At 34.0% G+C, this 24,308-nt stretch overlaps 1 protein-coding gene across 1 annotated transcript; it reads right to left on the bottom strand.

Moving 5' to 3' along the window:
- Window positions 1–842: 842 nt before the first annotated feature.
- On the bottom strand, window positions 843–19,950 carry LOC106552769 (kinesin-like protein KIF20A). The gene is made up of 18 exons (XM_087703576.1): window positions 19,888–19,950; window positions 19,043–19,120; window positions 17,399–17,518; window positions 16,489–16,627; window positions 15,640–15,824; window positions 12,655–12,733; window positions 12,033–12,227; window positions 11,040–11,151; window positions 10,481–10,552; window positions 9,455–9,601; window positions 8,244–8,409; window positions 7,358–7,534; window positions 6,096–6,235; window positions 3,966–4,131; window positions 3,386–3,491; window positions 3,239–3,306; window positions 2,334–2,453; window positions 843–1,391 (listed from the first exon to the last, which is right to left on the bottom strand). The coding sequence occupies exons 1-18, from the start codon at window positions 19,948–19,950 to the stop codon at window positions 1,224–1,226; spliced, it is 2,301 nt and encodes a 766-aa protein (XP_087559702.1). The 3' UTR covers window positions 843–1,223.
- Between the last annotated feature and the right edge of the window lie 4,358 nt (window positions 19,951–24,308).

Genomic DNA, 24,308 nt, shown 5'->3' with positions numbered 1-24,308 from the left:
ATTTCTTATTCCTTATTACAATAATGGACAGCTTCTTTAACAAATTAATTCTCCTGGATTTACATATCTGTTCCAGAATATGATTCATTATAGTGGAGTTTGAGTACATAAAATAGATGTCCTAGCTAGCTAGTCAGTGATAAAGGATGCTAGAAATGCAATATCTGGAATACCACAAGTTTCCATTTTTCCTGTAATGTATGTAGCTTCTTTGAATCCTTATAAGATATTTTCAGTTACATCTATTTATTAAATTATAAAATAAATATTTCCATAAAATGTTTTTTCTAGCTCTTATAGTACTTGTTCCTTTCCTTGGAATTTTTAAAATACATTCTACTATGGGCAATAAATACAGATTTTTCTAGAAACCAATTTGGATTTTTGACAAATAATAACTGCATAGAATGAAAGCATCTCACTCAACATACCCATGTACTTCTGACAGCTTAACCTCTGCGAAATATCTCTTCTTTTACTAATTAAATATATAAAGTTATGCAAATTTAATGTATTGGGAATTCCATATGTTTTTTGCACTTATATGGGAAGGAAAACATTACAGATGATGAACATGTACAAAAGAAAGATAGTTTATTGGTGTCAAATAATTAGTCATAGTATCAAAATATAAACAATATATCAATTATTAAAATTGTTGTCCTGGCTGAATTCCTGGGGAGCAAAAGAGCAGAGGTAAGCTTTCTACACATTTTCACAATGCTTATAAGCCTAAAGTATGTGAATGTCAAGATCTAAATATTAATGCACTGTTGCAACAATTAAAAAAATAAGTTTACAAATGAGGAAAACGGAATGAAGGAATTTTAGAACAAGCCATAGCATTCTTAATGTAAATATTATTTAGCATGCTTCCCTCATCTAATGTCTACAAGATCTGTTGGTAGCTCTTCCTGACACCACAAAAAATTCTGTGGGTTGTAATCCCACCATCAGGAAGATGGCAAATGTAGCACCAAGATAAAAATTGCAATTTGTTTCAAATGAACTCTTTTATGCCAATATTACCATGAACAAAATACAGGACATTTTTTTCCCTTTCAGATTAAATTTATATCCCTATGGTTTCCAATTTTATAAATTTTGGTCCAGTATGCCTTGATTAGTATTGTTATTTCATTTTATGTGCCACTGACATCAATCTGAGTGATGCAGAAAGTGAGTTTTCAGGTTTTTGTAGATTTTACTTGGAACATCTGTTACTAATGATTAAGGCTTGCAAAGAATCCCTTTTTGGATTTATGTTGTTTAATACTTTCTGTACTTATTGGACCTTTGCTTTCTTTTAATTCTTCTTGTAGATGAGATAATGTGGCTTCAGGTTCATGGTCACATTTATTCCTATTTTGAAAGCCAATGGTTTCCTGGTCCTATGAAAGCAAGATGTGTTTAAATAGAATTAGAACATTGACTTTTTAATCGTACTGCCCTAGCTTCTTCCGAAACTGCACATCCTAACTGAATAGATAATTTCTTTCCCTTAAAAATATGGGGAAGAGACACTCCAACATTGCTATCTGTTCTCATTGTAGCACCTAAGTATAATATAATCAAGAGAAGCAAAATAAATAAAACTTGGGAGTGTCAATCTCACATGGTTGTTTAAGATTCTGAAAAGGTACCAAAGCCACTTCCAAAAGAATATTATTAACAACCAGGATTTATTGATATCAGAGTAACTTTAAAGAGTGTGTTGCACTCTGAAATTCCATTTAGTGTCTTATATTGGGGTTGCTTGGATAGTGAGATGGCAGGCTTATTCAATTAATAAGTAAAATTGTAAGTGGTCTTTAACAACCACTCACTCAGTGTCTGTTCAAACTTAAAAATGATTCTGTATGACTGGCAGTTATGACTAGGTTTTGTACTTATGGACATCACAGCATAAATCGTGGTTGTGATTTATGACTTTTTGACAGCTTTCCACAAGAAAAATCAAAGGAGAAGCTGGCAAAAGTTGGAAGTTGCAGTCACATGAAGATAAGGTTCTCACTTAACAACCCACACAGTCCTTGCTTAAGAATGGCAACCAGGACTGGAACTTCTGGCCCTAAGTGAAGCAGTCATGTATTTTGGGACTTCCAATCCTGTCATTTAAAAATGAAGTCTCAATTAGCATTGTTAATCAAGAATTACCTGTATTCACAATTACTTTTTAACTGAGAAAGCAAAATAACAGTGAAGAAACTAAAATGATTTTAAATAAGGCCAAAAGCTTTCCAGCTTTTGGAAAGCATATCTTGGCATATTATTTTGAGTCTTGCAGCAGAACACATAGCTCTAAATACATATTAAACAGATATGTGACCAACCTTAAGACTTATCATCTGCTTTAATGTAGTGTTCTCCTCAACTATTTTTCTATATTCTTCTTTGGCATCTTGCAACATTTCGTATAACTTATGAATTTTCCATTTCAATGATTTTATTAACTGCAAAACAAAGTGTTTGAAAGTATGGAGAATGATGCTATCATCAACTGCCAACTTATGGTCTTTCATCATGCTACATGAAACTATTAAATGTTTTATAAAATCTGGATATGTTAGAAATATAACATTCTAATACGTTGGAATCACATGCAATCCACCAGGAAAAAAGCCAGTTGGAAAAGGAAATTTACAGTTCTTTAGTTAAGAATTTTAGTTAAAACTTACTTCAAAAGATACGTTTGATGTTGAGTTGGCCACAGCCACCCTACACCATCCTCCTGAGGTCAAACCCAACCCTGATGTGGCCCTCAATGAAATCAAGTTTGATACCTTTGATCTTGAACCAACAATTAGTTTTGTGATTGAAGCTGGAGCTTCAATGAATAGCAAAAGTATAATATGTAAAGTCTATGTGCAGTGAGCCAATTCACTTCATCCTCACACCAAACAACACTAGAAAGGTTGCTGTCATGCACTGGGCCAAGATCCATAGTTAATTTTACACACACTTGCAATCATTTCATATGTTCATGAAACACTCAATGTTCAAGGTGACTTGTCTTATCTTTCAAGATATGGAAATGTGTTTAATAATACTAAAATTATACTGAAATTGTGTTTTTAAATATTTTTTATCAGAACTATGTATCAATTTAATTGTTTTTCTATTTTTTCTTTTCAATATTTTTACAATTGCATGTTATATTTTAATCCATATAGAGAATGATTATGATAATGCACATTTTAAATTCCAAATTATTATTTATAATAAACAACAAAGTTACCTCATCTCTCTCTTTACACGGCTTCTGTAAAGCACCTGAAGTTTCTTCCATCTTTCTGCATTGAGCATCTGTGAACACCAAACAAAAGGATAAGAATACTGGCCCACATTCTAAAATGTAGACAAGCTTAGGACACAGACTTCTTACCTAGATTCATCTTCCATGCTGTAGAGTCTGAACAGGGAATTTCCGAAGGCAGGCTATTTTGTTCTCCAAGTTTTAGTTTCAGCTCTAGTATTTTCATCTCTCTTTCCTGAGCAATAATATTCTATAATAGTTTAGGACTTCATACAAATCACAGAGTTTTAGAATTATTTTGAATGTTGGTTTAACATGATTCTTTTTTGTCCTTCATCCAAATTTTATGGATTTAAATGATAATTCAAACTTATTTCCTTAATCAAAATGTACAAAAAGCACAAAATCAAAAGCCACAAGAAACAATTTATGCTTCATGCTTGTTTCTGTTTTGACTTATCAGTATTGAATTTGTAATTTTTTTTATTTCTGATGGTTTTTTTATACTTCTGCTTGTGTAAGCAGAGATTTCATGAAGTTAAGTGGCCTTGTAAACATGACAAATGTGACTAATCAACAAACAAGTCATTCAGTGTACTCTGAGATATATTTTCATGTTTTACATTTACCAACTATACTTGGGAATAGAATTTATGGAGATAGCTATACAAAAATGCCAAAATCTACAATAGGTTAAATCCAGGTGTACCTGAACCTTTTCTTGTTCAGCTATGAATTCTTCTATTGGAACATAGCGTTCTTCAACTTGGTCCATTGCACATGTATATGCGTGCTTCTTTATGGCATCTTTATACATTACAAATTTATTCTCCAGTTTCTCTTCATAACTTTCTTTCAAGTCTTCTAAGCGTTTACTGAATCAACAAGGTGCAACAACAAGAACACAGAGAACTTTTTAGCATTTAATTATTGCTATATTCAATTCCTTGATCAGTTACCTTGATTTCAACTAGTAACCATTGAGAATGATCAATATAATGCTAACTAGTTTCAGATACCAGCTTTTTGGCATTTCCTTTTACATATGAGCTTGCTCAGAACTTTACATATCTGGATGTAAGCTTAATACAAGAGGTGCATGTTCATATTCAACTATATTCCACTTCTCATATAATCCAACTATGAAGGAGAATATTTGTAGTTCAGGGTTGAAATGAGGGGCCCTTTGTGCTTTCTGAGTTTTGTTGTTTTCTTACAGACATTTTATTACCTAAACAAGGTTATCTCATCAGTGCCAGTTCAATGAGCCACAAGGACCTGTAATACATCTATCTTATTCTCCCACTAGTGAATGGAAAGAATCATCTTTATCAATCCACTTGCCTTGTCAGGCCATTTTAGCTTTGCTTCAAATACTTCATAAAGTAAAAAAGAAAAATAACCTTTAAGTTAAATTCAGTTCCTGATGAATTACATAAGCAATTCATGCATCACTCTAGGCACCATACAGAAATTATTTGCCATTCCATCTTCTTTTTCTGAGCATTGGTTTGTTATTTTTTATTTCTTATTTTTTAATCTAAGCTTGGATTTTCCAGGTGGTTCCTCCATCCAACAAGATTTAAAGTTATTTAGCTTAGCAAAAGTTGGCTGGCTTTCATCATCAGCTATTAGAACATTATGCCTGTCAGTGTTTTTATTTAGCTAGATATTTCTTAACACTTACTGTACTGTGCGTCTAATACAGGGAAATCATAAATAACCTGAAATCACACCACAGAAAAGATACTGTAAGGCTGGTTTGACTCATTATCAAATCCATTAACAAGGGCTGTTAGTGAATTCCTCTCTCTCTCTTCCCTCCGTTGAAGATGTAAATGCCAAGAGCATGGATTCTTCAGCATCTTATGATTTATTGATCATAAAGAGGACAATACAGTATAACTAGACCAGTGTCAACCTTGACAATTTTAACTTGCATAAACTTCAACTCCCAGAATTCTCCAGCCATCCATGTTAGTTAGGAAATTCTGGAGTTGATGTCCATACATCTTAAAGTTGCCAAGGTTGACAAATACTGAGCTACAGAGTTAAGAATTTTCTCTATTACTCTCCCTGCACTGTGTCTACGTTATTGTTAATTTGGGATCATTTTTCTCTGTCTTGTTTTCTTCCCCGGCATACATTATTGGACTCTCCCTAGCGCAGTATCTAGCTAGCTGCACAGCATTGCTTGTCCTTGTATTTCTTGTAAACAAATATCTTTTCTGTTATAATTCTCATTTTCAGGAACTCACTCAAACACAAAATGCTTTGCTTTCCAGTATCCACTTCTGTCTTTTGTTTAATGATACTTCCAATGAATATGAGTGTTTTCATAAACAGCAGTATTCCTTCTGATATAATATTTCATAAAACATAAATGGTGTGGGAAATGATTAGCCTTTTAAAGATCAGATCACCTTATTGATAGCTAGTTGAATAGAATATGGAAATGAAATGATGTATCAAAATTAGAAGTTCTAATTGCATAATGTACGCCACAATATTACCTAAGTTTTCTGTTTATTATTGAAACATAGAAGTGTTCAAAAGACTTGGAAAGGATGTGGAGCACCCAAAAATATGTAAACAATTGCCACAAAGTTTTAATTTTAATAAAACAAAATGCAAATAAATTTTAAGCTAATTCTTTCGAAGTAACTTAGAAAGCTGCTACACAAAATTAAATAAGGTAAATCAGAGGTCTATCTTTGCTGCAGTTCATATTAATAATTGGATATCTTTTTATGCAACTGCTGATTCATTTGGCTGCCCTTAAAATGGGATAGGCAGATGACTTTTGTCAGTCTTACCAGTATAACTTCCTATGGCATACCTCCAAGCTTCTTCTGTTTCCATAAGCTGCTGAAACATTGCTTTGGCCATCTCTTTGCGTATTTGGACTTCAAGGAGTAATTTGCCCTGCCTCTCTGCAATTAGTTTATCCTTTAGCATCTCTGTGGTTTTCAAGAGATCCTATAGTACCAACATGAACCACATATAGAAACATGAAAAAAAATGGAAGATATGTCATGCATGAAGAAATCAAACCTAATATTGGAAGTTCAGTAGCCAAAAGGCTTATTCTTCGACATCTCAGGTTGTGAGTACTACTAAAAATGCCCCAATGTACTTCACATATGAGCTCTATTGGTTTTAAAATGTATTCTATTAAAAGCTTGGCCCAATTAAGTAAGTCATCTTTTGCTGAAATAAATGGAAAAATATTACCATTGCATTGGTAGCTGAACTATAATTGTTCATGCAGATGTCAGAGGGTGATTTCTCAACTAAGAATGTATATTACATAGCATTGTAATGCAGGAATAAAAACATACAGTGTACCAGTGACTCCTTGTGTTTTACTGTAAGTTTGCAGATATTTCAGAATGAAACTGCAGGCAAGAACATAATGCTTAAATTCCTGCTGTTCTTATTTGAGTTCTGAAATTCACTAGTAGTGATGACCAATTGAATTTTTTTTTAAAAAAATCTTTATTCTGGATATTGAATTTCAGATGGGAGAGGAGGTCTAAATCTATCATATGCATCCAGTCTGAATTACAAGCTTGTATAAAAGATGCATTCTTCTTCAATTATATTTGTAGTTCTGTAGACAGGTTCCCAGATATAGAAAAAAGTTTTAAAAAAAAACTCAGGTTCTTCAAAGGAATGAGGCCTAAATCAGTGACAGCAATATTATCAATCTCCTCTGCTTTTTTCTGACTTCATTTCTACTTTTACAAAGTCACTAGTAGGCCTATGACACAATCAACATGTAGCCTGAGTTTACTTATCAAAGTTTCCAGTCCTTAAACCATAGTTCTTATCTTCTCATGATTCTTTTTGCACATGCATAAGTCACATCTACTGCTTTGAGTTAGAAAAATTATGGGTTCCTTCATTTCACCATGCCATAATATGTTTGAGTCATCTGGTACATCAATTCAACCATTTTGGATTTACAAAGTATAACTTATGGTTTACAATTACATGTTTTCCAACCAGCTATAATTTACACAACATTTTTTTGTTAAACAAAACACAATTATATTTTTCATGAACATTCTGTATTGTAAAGAACTGGTTTTTGACTACCTCATGGCTCAGAATAGTAATATCTATTTCCTCATCTTCAGGGGAAGAGGGAATGTCAGCATAGGTAGGAAATTGCTCAATTGATATGTCATCAAAATGCACTGTAGGTTTATCTTCTCTCCTGCTATACTTCGGAGGAAAATAATCAAAGAGTTTGTGTTGAAATGTTGGAATGACCTAAAGCACACAAACACACACAAAACACATTATAAAATTGGTTAAAATGATAAGATCATTGTTTTAATTTAATTTTGTTGTTTGCTTACTTTCTTTGGAAAACTATCAGAGAAATTCTATTAACTTAAGGGAAAAAACTTTTAGTTCATCATCAGGAGCTAATTTAATGATGGGAGACTGGAGATTCTGCTAGTATAAAATAGATACCTCTAGCTATTGTTACTACCTCTTGCTAGGCTTTTTTAATTAGCTTTAGCACTTTCAGCAGTAAATACCCTTCACAGAATAAATCCATGTACTCTATCATTCAAAATTAAACTTTAACCACAAATGTATAATTTTCTATTCTGACACATAGGATGAAGTAATGTATGTTCCACCCTATTTGGAAATTGGACAGGCAATCTAAGGCTTGAGGGAACTGGACCTCAACATTTGAGAATCTATAAACGTCACACCTTTATATTGGAAAAATCCCTAACAGCAGCTTCAACAATTGAATACTATTGTTCTCACACAAAAAGCAGTTCAGTGCATAGTGTGTAGTGCAGATTCATTTTAAGCATCAAAGAAGGAAGGAGTAAAGTCATCTTTTCAGTTCAAAGAAGATAAGCTGACAAAGAAAACAAATCAATCACTATGGCAAAAGTGGTAGCATAAGGTATGTGATATGCTCACTGTATTGTGAAGGACATAGCATCTTTCTTACTTGTTTTGCTACAGCAGAAAACTTCATTACATGAAGTGTTTCATCATATGTGGAAGCACATTGACTAATGTTGACAATCATGCAGGCTTTGCCTTTACCACAGAAGAATGGTTGGAAGAGGCGGGTCAGTTTACTCTCTCGGAAAGGAATATAACTTGGCCTTAATCTTGGAGAAAAAATTATATAAATGTTAATTTCAGAATCAGGATAATTTGCAAAATCCAAGAATGTAAAGGTCAGAGAAAAAGAGCGGATAAACAATTTTTGTATAGCAATTAAAAAGTGTGGTCTTTGAGAAATGATCCTGGCAAACATAACAATTTTTTGTTACTTGCTGCAGTAAACATTGTGTCATGCTATGATTACAGATTATTTTAAAAGAAACCATAAATACCCTTTCATACTATTAGAAGTTATTAATGTATTAAAGCACAACAAAGAATGTTTTTTCTGAGCCAACTCAGAAAGCTCAAACTGCCCAAGGAGCTGCTGATACAGTTCTACAAAAGAATTATTGAGACTGTCATCTGCACCTCCATAACTGTTTTGGTTTGGTTCTGCAACCCAACAAGACAGACACAGACTTCAAAGGATCATTAGAACTTCAAAAAAAAACACCAATTACTACCAACCTGCCTTCCATTGAGGATCTATATGAGTCTAAAATCGGGCTGTGAAAATATTTATGACCCCTCACATATTTAAGACCCCTTTGGACATAAACAGTTTTAACTGCTACCCTCAAAACGACGCTATAGGGCACTGCACACCAGAACAACTAGACATAAGAACTGTTTTTTCCAAACACCATCACTCTGCTAAACAAATAATTTAACACTAAATTAAATAGTTTTGATAGTTTAACACTGTTAAACTATTTACTAAGTCTGCACTACTATTAATCTTCTCATCGTTCCTATCACCCATCTCCTCCCATTTATGACTGTATGGCTGTAACTTTGTTGCTTGTATTCTTAGAATTTATATTGTTTCCTAGTATGTTTTGATTGCTTATTTGCAGCCTATGACTATCATTAAGTGTTGTACCTTATGATTCTTGACGAATATATCTTTTCTTTTATGTACACTGAGAGCATATGCACCAAGACAAATTCCTTGTGTGTCCAATCACACTTGGTCAATAAAGAATTCTATTCTATTCTAAACAGTTTTAAATTGAAGTTGTACCAAGCTTTATCTAAGTTACTTACTTTGAATTTTGATTTTGTTTCAGAGCTGCAATGCATTTCCCAAGAATAAGAAGAGAATTATTAATATTGCCAGCTTCTTTCAGTCTGTCTCCAAAGGTTTGAGCTTTATGGCATCTTTCTGAACCAGCCAAGTCACAGAAGGAAAGTCTGTACAAATCAAGATATCCATCTGATTTTTTTTAATCTTACACTAGTTGAAGTAAATGAAAGCAACTGTTTTCATTAAGATAACTGTAATTATGAAAATGAGCTCACTCTGAACTATTATACTACAATTCTGTAACAAACAAATATATGGACATAGTGATTAATGGCCTTATTACTACTTATTGGGAACTACTGCAATGCAATCTATATGAAATTGCCTTCGAAAACCATCCAGAAACTGCATTGGAGTTTAAATGCAGCACTCTGGTCATCGGTAGGTGCCTGCTACTATCAGCTTCTAAAAGCTGTACTGAGAGTCTTGCATTGGCTGCCAGTAAGCTCTTTAAGTACAATCAAAAGTGATGATTTTAATCTATTAAGGCTTTGTAACACTTATATTTAAATACCAGCAAGAGGGCCTTTTCCAACTAGATGCAAACTGTCAGATACATTTTTCCTGAGAAAAACTACTGGTATCATTACATTTTGATGAGGTGAGGGTGGCTGAGGCCAGGATTCCCCCCCCCCTCTTTTGGCCCTATACTTTGAACCTATCTTTGTTTAAAAGTAAGGCCAATTTGAAAGTAAGGCCAATTCTTTCTTTGATTGCTTTGCAGAATTTACTTAAAACAAAGCTCTTCTGATGGGAAGTTTGGGGCTAATGGGATATTCTCAAATATTTCTACGATATGTATGCTTTTTTGGTTGTTGTATATTTTTAAATATTGTAAATTATTCACCATGGATGTTTTAATTATACATCTTGCATGGTTTTACTATTGTTAGCTGCTGTAAGTCTTGGAAGTTTGACATCATACCAACACATTCAATTAATTAATCTGCATTACTGTACTCTATCATTAGTGAAGTGGCACTTACTCAGAGATTCCAAGAGTACGTGGCACATCTTCATCACTCAAACTGAGCAGTCGAATAGAAAATATACTATGACTAGGAAAAAAATCCCAGAAATGTTATGTTCTAATCTTTGTTGAACATTTAATATTTCACTGTGGCATATGAATAGCATAACTATTATCAGTTTGAAAAAGCATTTGAGTAAACTAGTAAACTGTTCTAATAAACTAGTGGCTTGCCCTAGTAGACAGTCACTTAAATATGAGCCAACAATTTGCTGCAGCTGCCAAAAAAGCCAACACAGTCCTATGCTGAATTAAGAGAGGGATATAATCATGATCATGTGAACTGTTGATACCACTTTGTAACATTTCACAATGCTAAAAGAAAACTGAAATCTGCCAACAAATGTGGGTGGAAGAATTTCTTTTCTTTTCTTTTGCAGTACTATTGTGTAAGCTGTAGTCAGTCTTGTGTAAATACTTCCTTTATTCCTTTTCCATCATACCATTTATTATACTTTGCATTCTATGTCATTAGCTCAAGAAGGAAGAGTAAAGTTAAATTAAAGGAAGCAAACCTTCGACTGGATTGCTGGTTCATCTTGGTGCTTGCCAAGCTTCTATTCTTATTTCCTATTTTAAGTATTTTACAAGCCTCTTCTGAATCTGATATATTGACCCATTTTAAATCTGGGAAAGAATATAACATTAGCATACATTAAAAATGAAACTATAGCTCTGTTTATTCACTGTGCAGATATAGCAACTTGTTGCTGCTTTGCAGTGCATTCCTGTATATGACTATTCAGAAAGTATTCCTGCTGAGTTCAAACTAACCCTGCTTTTGAACATGATGGATAAGAAAATGGACACACGTTTCTTTCTTGTGCCCAGAAAACAATTCTCAGGGCCTTAAACAGAATAAAAAGATGACACAAGATGAATAAAAGAGAATAAAGTGATAACCTAAGATAGTGTTTCGACTTCTCACGAAGTCTTGACTCAAGAGTATAAAAGGCACCTTTTATTGCCCAGAGTTGTCCCACTGTTTTTGAGCTGAAATTTCACCCTAATTTTTGTGACATAGATTTCTATTTATAAAATAATATTTGAATTCTGTCTTGAGTTACATATACCTAACAAGAAGCCTACATTTTCAATAATGCTGATGTTAAGATTTAAAAAATATAACCTTGTTTTATAGGTTATAGAACAACCAATTTACTATGCACTCTTGCCCAAGTTGTAACTTGGAAACCAACAGAAGTTAATACAGGTATCATCTTCTATTATGAAAAAGGATTTTCATTAAATAAGAGACTTAAACTAAGTTACTTGCTTTTGAAAAAATAAGAAACTTTATATGAAACTAAGCATTTGTTTACTGCAATAAGCATTTTCTGAATTGCCTATGAGGAGAAATAGATTCCATCTGTTATCGCAAAAATTGTTTATGCATTTAGTGCTGGACAATGTCCCAAGAACCAACAACAGGGCTACCAAAATAATCATTGAATCTTAGTTCCAGTAATTGTCTAACTAAATGTGTAAGAACAAAGTGGTAGTGTTACCTTTAATGTAAAAGTTTCCTCCTTGATCCTCACAGATTCTTAAAACTTTGCGCTTCTGATTTTTCAAGACTGGTAGTAAGTCCAGCAAGTCATAAATATATTCATTATAAATTTCAAAGAAGGAAACCCAAAGTGATGCCAAGGTTTTCTGACCAATGGTATAAGCTTCTGATTTTACAAATTCAGGCTTGTAATCTGTTTACAAAAATGGCATTTTATTCATATATACAGATACATTATTATCCTTGTTAAATGCTAGTATTAAAGTCCTAATTTCATGCCTAACGATGCTTCAGAATCTTGGCTTTGAAGAACTGGTGGAAAAGAGACAGCTTTGCTTTGACATATTCCATATTATTACACAAAATTTCTACATGTTATATCTCTTTCTCTACTGGGCATTTCACTTTTTCACATTATCCTAACAAGATGTATGTGTGTGAGAGAGAGGGGAGGAGGGAGGGGGCAGAAAGGAAGGAAGGAAGGAAGGAAGGAAGGAAGAAAGAAAGAAAGAAAGAAAGAAAGAAAGAAAGAAAGAAAGAAAGAAAGAAAGAAAGAAAGAAAGAAAGAAAGAAAGAAAGAAAGAAAGAAAGAAAGAAAGAATATTCATTATTTACTTTACCTAACTGGTCCAAAGGAAGGTTTGGTGAGTTACAGCTACATGACGTTGAATCTGAAGGTTTCCAAATATTTTCAGTTTCCTTAAAAAATATTATATAGATTAATTATATTTTATTCTTAAGTAATTTGAATTTGTTTTTTTTAAATTAAAATGCCCAACACATTCTATCATTTTTTTAAAAAAAATAACTATTATAGCTTCTAATAAACTAGCATTAAAATGCATATTTCCCAAAACTTCACATATATGTTTTTCTGAGAACACTAAAGACTGTCAAGATTTCCCAGAGATTAGCATATTAACATGTTTTGCCATTCTATTTTTAATGCTGTATTTTAATGCTGTGTATTATATTTTTAATATATTATTTTAATGCTGTGTATTATATTTTTAATATATTATTTTAATGCTGTGTATTATTTTTAATGCTGTGTATTATTAATGTATTTTTATTCTATTATTCATATAATCTGTACATAGTTTTGTAAGCAATCCTGCAAGGTTTTAATCTTTATTTTTAAATATGTGGCTATTTTAAAACAAGCAATTCTCCTGTGATAAACGTTTGAGACACAATTACGGTATATACTTGGAGCTGGATGTCTTAACATATTTCAGCAGCTTCTGGAAAGCATTTCAACTAATTGAAAAGTAAAATACAGGTAATCCTTGAGTTATGACCACATGAGCCACATTTTACAACTTTTCTTGCCACGGTTGTTAAGTAAATCATTGCACTTGTTAAGTTAGTAACATGGTTGTGAAGTGAATCTGGATTCCCTATTGACTTTGTATGTCACAAGGTCTCAAAAGGTAATCACATGATCCCAGAACTCTGCAACCATCATAAATATGAACCCTTCACCAAGCATCTGAATTTTGATCATGTGACCATAGGAATGCTGCAATAGTCATAAGTGTGAAAAACAGTCAAAAGTCACTTTTTTCAGTGCCATTGTACCTTTGAACCAGGGGAGGGTTCCTGCCAGTTCTAACCTCTTCTATAGAAGAGGTTCCACAAATCTACAGTGCTGTTTAGAACCGGTTCCAGCTCCCTCCCCCCGCCCATCCGCACATCATCAAGATGAAGAGAGAGAGGAGGAATTCTGGGAGTTGAAGTCCACAAGTCTTAAAGCTGTCAAGTTTGAACACCCCTGTGGTTTTTTTTCTAAAGGGTTAGGAGTGCAAGGATCTTGTAACTTGACAGCTTTAAGACTTGCTTGCTTCAAATGCCAGAGTTTCTGAACCAACATTTTGGTTGCTAAGCAAGAACATTGTTTCACCACATTTTACAAGTTGGCCACGCCCACCCAGTCACATGGCTGGCAAGCCACTCCCACCCAGTCACATGGCAGGCAAGCCACTCCCACCAGGTCACATGGCTGGCAAGCCACTCCCACACAGAAGGGGTTCTAAAAAAATTGAAACCCACCACTGCTTTGAACGGTCACTAAATGAACTGTTTGTAAGACAAGGACTACTTGTATAATGAAATACTTGAGCTGCATATTGGAGCACCAAAATGAGAATTAAAAATATTATTTCATGCATCCTCCTTAAAGCAAAAATAGGTGCAGATCTGAATAGTTTCAATCTAGCTTTAGGAATTGTTTAAGCTATTGTTTTATCTATTTTTTTATTTTTATATTTAATTTTCGCCAGTAATTAACCTTGTGTATCCTTGGTGAAAGAATGAACTATAAGATCAATAATAGCAGGGATCAACTTTCAGTTTAAAGAGTACATCCATGGATTTGCTCAACTCTTTCTACCATTTTTGTTCTGTATAGAAAACACCACTCAATAAATTTTCTAATTGCTTGTGGACTTAATTCCAGACTCAAATTCTAACAAAGAAAAAAGATAACCGGCCCCTATACTAGAAAAAAGAAATGGTGGGTTCATTTGGCTTAAAGGACTTACACCATTTCTTTATTCTTCTTGCTAATAATCCTTGTTCATCATAAACACTGCATGGAATATGGAATTTCCAGGGATGTCTAGCTTACTGAAAATGCAATTCCAATATATCAACTTTACATCTTCTTTTCTATTGACAACCATGAACAATAGAAGAAATAGCAAAAAATGAAATTCTTCTTTGTTCCTTTGTGGCTGCACTGCTTGATCCTAAGTTGAAGAATAATAGAATAACAGCATTGGAAGAAACCTTGGAGGTCTTCTAGTCCAACCCCCTGCTTAATCAGGAAACCCTACACCACTTCAGACAAATGGTTATCCTATCTCTTCTTAAAAACATCCAGTGTTGGAGCATTCACAACTTCTGGAGACAGGTTGTTGCACTGATTAATTGTTCTGTCAGGAAATTTCTCCTTAGTTCTAAGGTGCTTCTCTCCTTTGATTAGCTTCCACACATTGCTTCTTGTCCTGTGCTCAGCTGCTTTGGAGAATACTTTGACTCCTTCTTCTTTGTGGCAAACCCTGATATATTGGAACACTGCTATCATGTCTCTCATAGCCCTTCTTTTCATTAAACTAGGCATATACCCAATTCCTGCAACCGTTCTTCATATGTTTTAGTCTCCAGTCCCCTAATCATCTTTGTTGCTCTTCTCTGCACTAATTCTAGAGTCTCAACGTCTTTTTAACATCGTGGCGACCAAAATTGGATTCAGTATTCCAAGTGTGGCCTTACCAAGGCATTATATTCTTGGTCTTTCTCCTTCACCCTGCTTTCTACAGGAAGAGCATGTAAGTTTCTTTTTGCTTTAGGACAGAAAGCTCAAAAATGTGAGCTTTCTACCACAGAGGATAGTTTCTTTAATTAGCTTTGTTATTTCGCTCTTAAAGTCTTTCTCTAGGTATATTTAATTGACTTGGTTATACACTGACACATACACATAGCTAAATAAGAAACACAATGAATTACATAGAAAATTCTAGTTAGGATTATGTGGAATTTTTTTTATGAAGCCTTATATGTCTTTGAACATATGATAATACCAAACATATTGGCTCACTTACCTCTTTCAAAGAAAAAAGAAGTGCAGCTTTAATGGATTCTTCTTGCTTAACTTGCATGTCATTTAACATCTTGGTAAGATTACTGAAGCAAGGTTTTAAATTCATCTTTGAATACTGTCTTCCTTTTATATGATTAAAGATCATATCAAGGGAGCGAGGAAGAATGCCACCATCTTTTGGACAACCTAAGGGTATAATTAATTTTGTTTCCTTTTGTAGGAAGTTAAAACTCTCTCCTAGAAAAATGAAATATCTTTGGAAACATTGAAAAGGCAGAATATTATATGTCCGTGAATCAGAAATGGAGAAATTTGTTTTTAGGCAGGTAGAAGACTCACTCTGAATAGCTCCCACCTTTGTCAATGGGCCATTTAAAAAGCCTGGGTCAGTCCATTCTGCATAACAAAGATCTGCCCCTTTAGCGCCAGGGTGATGGCATTAAGGCATGATAGTATTAACCCTTTACACATCTTACCACAGGGCACCTGGGAAGAAGTAATGCTCAACCAAACCTGGACTCAAGACAGCCTAGAGAGATGGCCCCATGGGAGTCTAACAACCAATCAGAATACAAGATCAAGATCAAAGACCAGAGATGGCATAAAACCAGGAACTTCTAGCATCTCACTCTTTTTTCTTCTTCACCAAACATCTTAAACCATGTGATCCCCTTTTCTGTTCAGGAGCTCAAGCCATGTGATCCTGTCCACCATTAAACCATCTTTCCAATCAGCGTCCATGTTTCCAGTGTCTTTTTCCCCACCTGGAACTGAACCCAGGACATTTTTTTCCAACACTTTCATGCTGTAAAATTAGAAGATGTTCTGAATTTTGAACCTCAGATTATACCTTGGACAGTGAAACTTTTGCCTGCATTAGTGACGCCATAAGTAAAAACAAGGCCATTTCTTCCGTCAAGGTAAGCGTTTACAATATCTTTCATTGTGCCTTCAAAAAATTCATTTTGCGTTGTATCTGGTCCAAAAACCTATACAGAGAATAGAAGTTATTTTCAGAGACAAATTAAACAAGATGCATGAGAGCTTCACAAACAATCTTTACAACCTTTTTTTTACTTTTACTTTTTTATGAATGTTCAGATTGTTCCAAAAACACTTCTATTATATTTTTTTCATCCTTTTTCATCAAGTTTTCCATTTTTGAAACCACAAGAAAAAGATGGCTTCAGAACGTAATTTATCTAACATAACTATGGTATATGGATATTAAATATAAATTTCCTTTGTTAATATTGACTATGTGATGAAAAAAAATGTAATGAGAAAAAAAATGTCTAGATTATTGAACTCATGAAGCAGCAAAGTGCCTGTTGGATTTTCCACTCAAAATAGCACTTATAGAAAATAAATTATTTTAGCTTTAAAAAGGTTAACCCTAAAATTCAAGTATTATAGTTCTGATCTAAATTGGCCTCTCCAGGAACTGCAGTTAGGTTTATATAGTTTTTATGTGATATTAGATTGGACCAGAGGATGTAGCAGTCCGTCTGATTTTGAAAGCTTCAATTCCACTGAAATCAAAGGGTTGCAGTGTATTCCTTAAGATAATATTGTTGGTTACTTGTTTACTATTGAAAACTAATTTGTGCTTAATTATATACTGTATAAAATTGTATATTTGTATATTTAAGATGGCATTTTTTTACAAATTACTAAGCAAAAAATAATATTTTGACACTAATTTACCTGTGTTTTAAACTCTGAAATTTGGGGCATGGAAGGAAAGTGGGACAACTTACCTTTGTGAAGGTGAATTGATGTGCAGATTGTCCAATCTTCTTTTCATTATTCTTTATTTGCGCCAATTCTTTTGGAGTCTGAAGTGTTATTGTCTCTTGATTTTCAATAATTAAGCAGTCCTTAATACAAAAAGCTTTTTAATATACTTTACAAATTAAATGATGACACAATATCCAAGATATGCAGTATATGCAAACCACTTGTATTATCCATTTAGTTTTCATAACAACTTGATGGAGCCCACAGTTGTAGAAATAGCAGAAGATATTCTGATATTCTACAGCAGTCTTTTTCAAACATCGACAACTGTAACTATGTTGATTGGGGAATTCTGGGAGTTGATTCCATACATCTTAACCTTGCTAAAGTTGTTAAAATGTTCTGTATCAGGAGAAGCTATTGTCTGACACAAATTCAGGTAGAAGAACCAACATATTTAGATTTTAGGATCTAAATATTATGCTGTATTGTGCATTTTAAAATTACACAGTAGTTTATTTGTATGGTTATTTTAAAAATGAATTAGTTATCCTCTAGCTAAAATATCTCATACTGCTGTTCAATTAAAGCATAACCTAATCTACAATCAATATAGCAATAGCAATAGCGGTTAGACTTATATACCGCTTCATAGGGCTTTCAGCCCTCTCTAAGCGGTTTACAGAGTCAGCATATTGCCCCCAACAACAATCCGGGTCCTCATTTTACCCACCTCGGAAGGATGGAAGGCTGAGTCAACCCTGAGCCGGTGAGATTTGAACAGCCGAACTGCAGAACTGCAGTCAGCTGAAGTAGCCTGCAGTGCTGCATTTAACCACTGCGCCACCTCGGCTCTAAAAATATATAAAATATATAAAAAATAGCAAAGTCTTATGCAGAAATCAAACTATTTAAAAGTATAATGGGAGAAAAAAATCAAAAGTAAAATACTTTTAAATGCATAAAATGAAAATCTATACCAAAAATATTTCCTAGCTGAAGAGCTCTTGCTAAAACAAATGGTTGCTATCCCTGTATAGACTAAAAGAATAGTTGGGAGAAGCAACTCTATTGCTAGGTAGCATGATGTAACATGACCGCACTGGCTTCCAACAACTGTCAGTTTTGGTTTCTGTCATTAAAAAAAATAAATGCACAATTGTTAGGCCTGATGTCACATGATTGCCATTTGCTGCCAACTGCTGGTTTGCCCACTGACTTTTTCTATCAGAAGTCAGCAGTAAACCTTACTAATGGCAATCATATATGTGTGATGCCCCAATTGCCTGAATTGAGATCATATGACTGTAAATACACTGTAATGACTGCAACAGGACCAGTCATAAATGTCATTCAGTGCTGTGGTAGCTTCAAATAAACACTGAACAAGTGGTCGTTAAATGAGGACCCTCTGTAGCCATAGTAACAGGTCTACAGCAATAATTTCAGAAATCAAGTAGAAATACACTGAAAGAGACACATTTTCATTAATGACAAAACCATTATTAAGGCAATCATAAGCAAATCAATAGCACATTCTAGTATGGGTTATACTTAGAAAATGATGATGAAAAACAATCTAAGAGCTTGTTAAGAAACAAAAATAGTGAAAACATCATTTTTAGATTACTTGTTCTGAATGTTCAAAATGATGTATAACATACCTGGTTTTCATTATTTTCAAGCTCTGCCTTTGAGAAGGGCCGAACTCTCAAGTAAACTTTCAGGGGCTGATATAGTTCCTTAAAGAAAAAATTAATAAATGTATAATGTCTATTTTTTCCTGTAGAATTAGTAGTCTTGAATATCCTACCATTTACTTTCTAACTTGCCTCAATTTTACTTTTGTGCCTAAAAATTTACTTCTTTCAAACATTACTTTTTCGTAAAACCAGCTCTGTGCATCAGACATGGGTTGCTGCCAGTTCGGCCCGGATCCAGCAAACCGGGAGTGATGGTGGTGGGAGTGGGAGGTTCTGCCCACCCGCCTGGATGCTTCTGCCCATGCGTGGGAGCATGCCCAAACTGGTAGTAAAAAAATTAGTAATCCACCACTGCTGTGCATGCTCATGACTTAACTATGGGGATGGGGTGAAAAATATTTCTGGTTTTAAGGGAGCAAACTGTGTAAGGGTTCAAAGCATAATATGCCATAATGAGATTAGATTTATAAACTACTGTTGTAGTTTGTAAACCAGAGTCTATGACGTAGCCTGTGCTGTGAATGCAACTACTTGTAGTTTATACAACAAATTATAAATCAGTAAACTATTTCTTCACACCACCCATAAATCACGCCACATAGTTTCAGTTGGTAATATTAGTAGTTTTATTATTTAGGTCCATTAATCTGGTAGCATAGTACATTGCTGCTCATCTTAATTTTATTTCATTTCCCTTAGATTGTGTTTTCAATCTGAATTGAAATTAGCATTCACATACAGTAAATTACATCAAACCACATAAATCTAGACAAGTATCCTTAGTGGTTAAACAGAAAGTCATCTACCTTCACTTCTTCTTCAGGACTAGATGTTTCAGACAATTCTTCACGAGATACTGCTTCTACCATGCCACATCCCGTGAAAGCAGTTCCATAATTTTCTTGGCAATTCATTCTTCACTATATGACAGCAGAACAAAAAACCTAGCTTGTACATTTTTAACCAAAAAAACTCTCATTAGTGTTATGAACCAAGTATTACTTATTAGACAACTAATTATAACCTAAACTTTAATTATCATAAAGATCCATTGATTTCAATTTCAAATATGCTTAATCATTCAGGATCCAAACCAGTGAATCTAAAATTCTCCACAAATGCTAAATTAAAAGTACTTGCAGACACTGCAAGGGGGTGCAGCTAATTGACCTTGGCTGGGTTAGAAACAAACTAGGATTGAGCCTAAATTTGCAGAATAGAGTAGGAAGTTGATCAAATTTCTTGCAGAATGGCAGATCACTTATGTATTGTTCACAATGCACCCAAAATGCTTGGAAATTGTCAGCAGTTTTGCTCAACTTGAGAGCTTTTTATTTTTGTTCAGTTGGTTGATTTTGGAGATGCTTGGAGGGAAGATCATTGGGAAACATCAGGGCTATGAACTAGCAGGAAATCGAAATAACATAAAAATATGTATACATAAATAAATAAAGGCAACAATTAAGAACATCCATGATGTTGTAAAAAATTAAATACTGTAGCTGTATCCATGAAATCTCTAGAATTTAAGCTTCTTTTAATTAAAGAGAAATGGTTCTTTGAATAACATAACAGTTATGTTAGTCTGGTACTGTTTTGTGAAAATACAAAACATGTAAGACTATTACTAAACCACAAATAAACCACTAGTAAACCTTTCTCCACAAGTAAAATTCCAAAGGATAGTCAATAAGAGCTTCTGAACCTAACTAACCCATACGGTAGTTGTTTTTTATGACACGAAGAGATTCAAATTCTAAAAAAAAAGGCAAAAGATTTATACGATCTGAAGAGAAACCAGAGTAAATATGTTAAGAGAACATGTTTCAGAAAGTGTACTTCTTAATTATAATTTTTAGTTCAGATACATATTTTATTTTCCTCGTTTCAGGCTTAATCTTTATATAAGATTATTTTAGGTCTTTCACACATATTACACTGTAAGTTACTGTTTGATAATGGGTTAATATGTTGCATAAACTTATCCATTGTAAGTTATTTAACAAACCATTCTTTAAACAAATCATAGCTTAGCAAAGTATACCACTACAGGCAAATTAGGCACAAACCTTTTCAGGATAAGCATCATTAATATCTAAATAAGCATTAATAAGGCTGTTTTTTTCTCTGCACATTTATTAGATGTATATTTAAACTACTGTTTTTATACTGAACTATATTTTACCTTCTTTTGATTTCTCTGGAAGTTACATAGAAGCACTCCCTTTCTATTTAAAGATTTATTTATTTTTCTCCAAGTTTCCCAGCAAAAGTTATTGTGTAACTCAAGTTTTATAGAAGTGCCTGCTGACCAATTAGAAGTCAGCAAGTAAATTTATGCTTATATGCTCTCCCCTTATCCTACTGATACTTCTGGGAGAGACAGCTGTGTAATCTCCACACTTGACTGTAAGCTTAATTGAGCAGACCTTTGTCTAAACAAGTTGTTATCGGATTGTTAATATTGGATATACTGCATATAAGCATTTATACTTAGAAGTTATTGGCAAAGAGGTGTAGTTTGTGTGTCCATAGATGTTTATTGAAAAAAAAAATTTTTTTATTGAAGTAGTAGTTTCAGTGAACCTTCAGAACAGGTAAACTTCTAAAGAACAAAGGAGCCATTAAAGTGGTTCTGGTTAATATGAGCAGGTGCATATATTTAACATTTTTAGAGAAGTGTTTCTCAACCTTAGAAACTTCAAGATGTGTGGGCTGGCTGTGGAATCTGGGAGTTGAATTCTATACATCTTTAATTGGTTAAGATTGAGAAACACTGGTTTAGAGTATGGGAGGGAAGTGGTCTTGCAAATTTCTTAATTACTTGCCATAAGTAATTTACAAAATACCTATTTATCAGAAGACAACCTGGTTCAGCTATCCCCACAAGAGAAAAGGGGAAGAAAGAATCTAATAGCTTAGTAATTGTGCTGGCAGATGTAACAATTCATTTACAGAATTTGGCATTCTTATTTTTATTTAATTTTCATGCTGCACATCTCGCCTATATGGTGACTCTTTTGGACTATAGCGTGGTTGGGTTGCTGCCAGCATTAGTGCTGGTTCAGTACGTGCACAATTTTGTGCATGCGCCAGATGCGCACTCTGTGCACATGCGCAATTGCCCATAAATAGGTCTGCACATCCGCAGAACATTTAAAAATGAAAAAAACCATGCTGCACCAACCGGGGAACCAGTTCGGAGGTGTGGCAGGCCTGGGTTGCTGCCACTTCCAGTGACCCAGGCCAGCAAAGCACTACTGGTTCAGCCGAACCGGACTGAACTGCTAGAAACCTATTTCTGGACTATAGTACTCATGATTCATAACACTGGCAACGAAAGGTACTGTATTTTTTGGAGTATAAGATGCACCTTTTTCCCTCAAAGAAAGAGGCTCAAAATCTGGGTGCGTCTTATACACTGAACACAGCATTTTTTTTTGCCTCCAGAAACCCCACCCCCTTCACAAAATGGCCGTGCATAGTCTTTAGGAGGCTTTCAGAATCCTCCTGGGGGCTGGGAAGGGCAGAAAGTTTGCCCCCCCCCCCAGTCCCCTAGGAATACTCTATAAGCCTCCTAAAGGCTATTCATGCCTTTTTTGGGGGAAAAAATGAGCCCGTTTTTGGAGAGGTCTGCAGAGTGCAAAAACTTTTTTTTAAAAATTTGCCTCTTCAAAATCTTGGTGCATCTTATACTCTGAAAAATATGGTATATGAAAGGACTGCAGCTCATTATGTTTTATATTCAAAATGTAACATTTAGTTCCTAACATTTCCAAATGCAGCTGAAGATTACAGCTTGGAACATGAGTGATCTCTGCCAATCAGGGAGTTTGTTCGCACAAGATGCTCTCTGCATTAATTCATTTATTAATATTTGAAAAGCACACCTCACTGCCACCTAGTGTCCTAGCCAATTACATTTTAACCTATGTAATTAATGGTCCAACCTATCATGCAAAGACTGTGAAAATAAACAACTGCAACAAAACCACTAAGTTTTTTCGCCCTGCATATTATTCTAATGACAATCTTGCATGGATTCTCTTCACCTGTACCTAGAAGCCAAAATGGATTTTAGATTATTGTATAAACCCACCCACTATGTTTATAAATCATGACACATTCTTCATCTGAATTCTAAAGCTTATTAAATAATTGTATTAATTATGTAAACTGTGGCTTTGCATATTGTGGGAGTATAGCAAGCTCTTTCAGCCAAGACAGTACTATTGAATTAGAGCTTTGTACTGTGTGAAATGTATTAAAATTCAATGAGTCATATTCTTTATATACACCTATAGAATTTCAACCTTTTCTGGTGATCAGACATTAGAAAAATCTAATAATCTACACTAGCATACATTTAAGTTTTAACACGCCTTAATATAACATCTACTGTGTAAATTACTTTGTACTGCCAGAACAATAGAAATTTACTAGATTTTTAGGAGTCTCTACTTGGCAAAAACACTCATTACTATTATGAGAATATGAGGTCAAATCCACTCATATTGCAAGGAAATATGCAATTTTCCCTATTAAATTACATGGTTATAAAAATATTTTGCATATGAATTTACATGCCAGTGTATTGCCTTTCTATAAATATACAATAGTGTATTGAATACAATATAGCTTATGCTGCAAATGAGCACTGAATGAGATCAACATTGTCAGCTGTTAACATCTAGAAAGATTCCTGACAAAAGTTCAAATACAAAACAGCCAGTTAGTTAGAACAATCTGGTTTCCTCTTTTTAAAATTACAGTGGCTGCAATAATCCACTAGAGGGCATTAACAAAGGAATAAAAAAAATGAACCAAGAATGCCCTAAAATCATTAGGCAAAAATATTTTTCATATTTAATGAGTAATGATTAACAAATATTACTGAAGCTACCAATCCTGTAAATTTTGACAATTTCAAATGTCCAATAGAATAAGCAAGTAAATTTTAGTTCAACCATCATTGCTTACTTCTAAGCTGAATTTCTATAATCAGCTGCCATTAAGCTATTGCAAGCTTAAATTTAAAAAAATGCTTGTGCTTTACCCATTCATCATTGCCAAGGTTTTCCTAATACTCAATCTACACAATTCTGTAACAGCGCCGTAGGAGATATACCCATGACAAGTCCATTTCAGAATGTTGCTATCGAAATCAATTGTGATGTCCTTATAAATTGTATTCCTTTTTGAGAAATGTTTACCCACCAAAATGTGT

Source organism: Thamnophis sirtalis, unplaced genomic scaffold (assembly GCF_051295495.1).
Source record: "Thamnophis sirtalis isolate CommonGarterSnake01/CBP01778 unplaced genomic scaffold, rThaSir2_p1.2 scaffold_2, whole genome shotgun sequence".
Lineage (NCBI taxonomy): Eukaryota > Metazoa > Chordata > Lepidosauria > Squamata > Natricidae > Thamnophis > Thamnophis sirtalis.
The sequence above is the reverse complement of the archived record's forward strand: the minus strand, read 5'-3'. Positions and strand labels throughout refer to the sequence as shown.

Bases quoted from the DNA above. Each gene is read 5' to 3' on its own strand.
- LOC106552769 (XM_087703576.1), bottom strand. From the start codon at position 19,950: ATGGTAGAAGCAGTATCTCGTGAAGAATTGTCTGAAACATCTAGTCCT. The intron at 15,825-16,488 runs GTATAATCTGAG...TTATACCCTTAG, and splicing joins CAAAAGTTTCACTGTCCAAG to GTTGTCCAAAAGATGGTGGC. The intron at 7,535-8,243 runs GTAAGAAAGATG...TGTGTGCTTTAG, and splicing joins TTTCTGCTGTAGCAAAACAA to GTCATTCCAACATTTCAACA.